The sequence below is a fragment of the Neopsephotus bourkii genome, unplaced genomic scaffold (assembly GCF_033783945.1).
Source record: "Neopsephotus bourkii isolate Nb327-2 ecotype Australia unplaced genomic scaffold, CSIRO-AGI_Nbou_v1 NB_678, whole genome shotgun sequence".
Taxonomy (NCBI): Eukaryota; Metazoa; Chordata; class Aves; order Psittaciformes; family Psittacidae; genus Neopsephotus; species Neopsephotus bourkii.
In genome coordinates, this window is record NW_026901177.1 from 194,572 (window position 1) to 198,746 (window position 4,175).

General features: G+C 46.2%; 1 protein-coding gene across 1 annotated transcript; it reads right to left on the reverse strand.

Moving 5' to 3' along the window:
* Positions 1-2,371: 2,371 nt before the first annotated feature.
* Positions 2,372-2,886, reverse strand: LOC133212269 (FUN14 domain-containing protein 2-like). Its single transcript, XM_061353470.1, has one exon. The coding sequence runs from the start codon at positions 2,884-2,886 to the stop codon at positions 2,431-2,433; it is 456 nt and encodes a 151-aa protein (XP_061209454.1). The 3' UTR covers positions 2,372-2,430.
* Between the last annotated feature and the right edge of the window lie 1,289 nt (positions 2,887-4,175).

Consider the following 4,175-nt stretch of genomic DNA (forward strand, 5'->3'; position numbering starts at 1 on the left):
AGATGACATCAACTGCTCTACATATGTCAATCAGTTCCGTAGCCCCATCACAGAAGGCCACCAAATTGGTCAGGCAGGATTTCCCCTTAGTGAAGCCCTGCTGGCTGTCACCAAGCACCTTGTTGTTTTTCATGTGTCTTAGCATGCCTTCCAGGAGAATCTGCTCCAAGATTTTGCCAGGCACAGAGGTGAGACTGACTGGTCTGTAATTCCCCGGGTCTTTTCACTGTCCTGATGATCTCAAACACGACCATCGCATGATCGCTACAACCAAGGCTGCCCTGCAGTGTCCAACCCTTCCCTGTTGGTGAGCATGAGGTCAAGCATGGCACCTCTCCTTTCATTGTCAGCTCCTCTATTACTTGCAGAAGAAAATTGTCTTCCACAGAGTCAAGGAACCTCCGGGATTGCTTGTGCCTGGCCTTACTGTCCCTCCAACAGATATCAGGGTGGTTGAAGTCCCCCATGAGAACAAGGACCTGCGAACATGAGGCCTTTCCTATCTGCCTATAGAGTGTGCCATCCACAGACTCCTCTTGATCACGCGGTCTGTGACAGATCCCCACAGTAATGTCTCCTATCGCTGTTCTACCTTAAACCCTGACCCACAAACTCTCTGTTGACTGCTCACCTGTCCCCAGACAGAGGTCCATACTCTCCAGCCTATCTCCAGTATAAATAGCAATTCCCTCTCCCCGTTTACTGTGCCTGTCTTTTCTAAAGAGCCTGTAACCTTCCAATCTAATACTCCAGTCACAGGAGCCATCCCACCATGTTTCTGTGATGCCTATTATATCATACACCCGTAGACGTGCACACATCTCTAATTTCTCCTGTTTGTTCCCTGTACTATGGGCATTTGTATAGAGGCATCTGAGCTGAGCTCCAAATGAAGCCGGATCATTGGCTGGAGCAGATGGAATATATCGACATTGCTCCGAGCATTTATTATAGATACTGGCAACTGACTGGGTGTGTTGAGATGGAATGATGCCCCCTCCCCCAACACATCTAGTTTAAAGCCTCCCTGACCAGTCGGGCAAGCCTCCTACCAAAAGACCAGCTCTACCAGCCTCCAGTAGACCTGGCCTCCCAAATAGAGTCCCATGTTCTAAATACCCAAACTATGGCATGACTGTTCTAAATATATATTTACCTCCAAATCTACCTAGCCTTTTTAAGGTCCTCCTCTTTATCCTGGAGAATTGACTAAAAGACAATCTGAGCTCCAGAGCCCCTAATCACTTCTCCCAGGGCTCTGCAGTCCTCCTTAATGTTCTCCGGGCTACACTAGCACCCACGTGGACCACATGAAGCGGTAATATTCAGCGGAACTTACTAAACCAGGGAGCCTCTCTGCAACATCCCTCATCATAGCTCCTGGTAGGCAATACACCTTCTTTGAGACTGGGTCAAGGTGACAGATGGGTGCCTCTGGGCCTTTCAAAGTAGAGTCCCCTACTATTATCACCCACCACTTTTTCCTGGCAGCACCAGTAGTGATCTTCTTTACTGGTGCATCAGCCAGTTGTTCATGCTGTAAGTGTGTTTCCTTATTAACCCCCTCCAGAACTGCAAAGCAGTTCTGGGTGGGGACATCTTATTTAGGAGGAAGCCCTTTGCTTTTAATTGTCCTCTTCCTCCTTTTTTTCTTTTTCTTTGTTACTACTTCCCAGCTTCCTGGATTAATGGCCTCCTTCTTTCCTTCATGAGCTACATTGGATGCTTGAGGCCCCTGCACAGTTTGAACCAAGCATTCCTGCCTCCTCTCAGCTCCCCTGACATCTTTTAGCCTATTGACAGTGTCTTGCAGCTCATCCCCTGCTGCAGGAGGACCTCTACCAGGGAGCACTAAGTGCAGCCCTGCTCATTGCGCACCCTCACCTCACAAGACCAGTGCAGGCACTCTCTACACCCCAACTCTGCACTGCAGCCTCCCCTCTCATCGGCTCTGTCTGGTGCCTACACTGGCCACCGCGGGAGCATCCAGAGCAGAGCCCCCAGACTGTGCCCTGGTCACAAGGCAAGTTCTTGCCTGCCTGCACAAACTGCCTTGCTGCGCTCCTGATCACTCGCGCTCCCTGGGGCAGGTTTTTACCCACTCAGGGCTGGCGCTGCTCTTCCTGGCTCCACCCCTGTGAGTCAGCTGCTCCTGTGAGCTGAGCTGCCGGCTCCTGGGCAGGTCCTGTCAAGGACTTGAGGCTCCCTCGATGGCTCTTGTCAGTCTGAGTTGAGGCTCCTGGATGCCGAGCTTCCAGCCGCTCCGGTGGTCAAGGCGTCTTCTCTCGAGCTACTCACCTCAGCAATTAAAAAAAAAAAAAATATTTAACAGAACAGACTGAGCATGTTTGCAGTATCCTCTGACTTCTAAGTGAGAGAAAACAACAATTAGGGCAGGGAAGGCTGGGCATGGAGAGTCAAATGCAGTTTCTAGGATGCCATTCTGAGCTGGAATCCTGCAGCATACCCTCCAGTCACGATAATATTCTTCTTCAGAAATATGATCACTTCATCTACTCTGATTTTCACTTCTGGAGACATTTTATTACCACTGCTGTGAAATGTCAATTGCTGCTTGACGTTGTTCATGTCCCATTCTACCAGTTTCCAGTCCACTTTGATGTATCCTGTGTGATTTGCAGTCTGAAGTAGGAAAAAGACACCTCCCACCGCTGTTGCTGCCAGCTTTCCACCTTTGTAGAAGATGAATCCCATACACCATCCTGTGACCCCTCTGATCAGCAGCTGCGTGGCCACGTTGTGCTTGTCAGTGCTCGACCCCAACCTGGGGGTGAAGACCTTGCACCAACAAGGCTGGTTCTTGGTGTACTCCGCCATGACCAGGACACTGAAGGAGTCCTCCACACCTCCGCCCTGTGCCACCATTCCACTGCCAATGGGCAGCAGCAGCCAAATAACCCAGTATTTTCAGTAGTATCCTACTGTCATCTCCCTCTTAGAAATAAAATTCAAATTTCATTGGTGTTTACATCACCAGAATGCCTATGCCTTTCCTAGGAACTATCCTCAAGTTTCTGTTATATTTATAGAAGTTGTAGCTGTGTGATACACAATGCAAAATTCTAGTGAAAACTCACAATATATTGTGTTTAATCTGATGGCAAGAGTTGTCAGTGCTCAGTTTAAAAGTGACCAGATGTCCCTCTGTGATGAAGAGTCCTAGATTTTATCAAATGTCCTGCAGTTATTGAAAGGACTTTTATTAGACTTATTGTTTCTTAATATTCTTAAAAAAGACTGAAACCAATACCAAACAGGAGCAAGAAAAACACTACCTCAAAACAAGCCCATATTAGTTCTTAGTTCTCATCTTCACGTTATCAATCTGACAAAGTATTTTCTGTGCATGTTGGCATCAAAGGCATTGTAGAAGGAAAATTCAGTTAACAAAATAATGAACAAAGTGAGAAGGCATGCCCTAGAGACGAAAATAGGTGGACAGAAAAATAAATAGGTTGAAAAAAAACCCCACCCTCAAAAGAAAACCAAACAAACCCAAACCATAATCATGAAGGCTTACAAAAGCCAAACATCAGTGTTCTAGTTCTGGTGAGAATTAGTTTGAAGTGCCTAATACAAGAGATATTTAACTGGTTTCTTACATGCATGTAGCTACAACAGAAAATGGATTTCAACTTGCTTGACAGAATTCATTATTTCTCTGTCAAATGGCATATTTTGTGGTGAAACAAAAACAGGCTACTACAAAAGTATTCCAAATTTGCAAGGTCGAGAACCAAAATGGTGGAAAATTTGCTGCACTTGGGAGTCATCATGCGTTCAAAAGCCCCACTGTCATATACTAAAAGCTGTGGTAGCTCCTGGACAATACTGGTATATTCAGACAACAGAACAGACATCACACCACTTCTCTTTAAGTTAAATTGTCCCATAAGAAGCTTGGGACTGCAGTGAAAGGCAGCAGTCATCTCACCGTGCTGTTCTCTTTATTCTCGCAGCAGCCCTCCTAGATTAACCATCTCGCCCACTCTGGTTTTTCTGTAGACCAGTATGCAGCTTTTTATTATTTCTACTTGGCAATTTTCTTTAGTCTTCCTACTCCTTCTGCTTTCTGCACTATGACCTATTTGTTTCTTTGTTTTTCCCTGTGGAAGGAAAAAAGTCAATCTGTATATTTTTCTCAACATTAGTTA

What these genes read in the sequence shown, in the direction of transcription:
- LOC133212269 (XM_061353470.1), bottom strand. Translation starts at nt 2,886, where the DNA reads ATGGTGGCACAGGGCGGAGGTGTGGAGGACTCCTTCAGTGTCCTGGTC.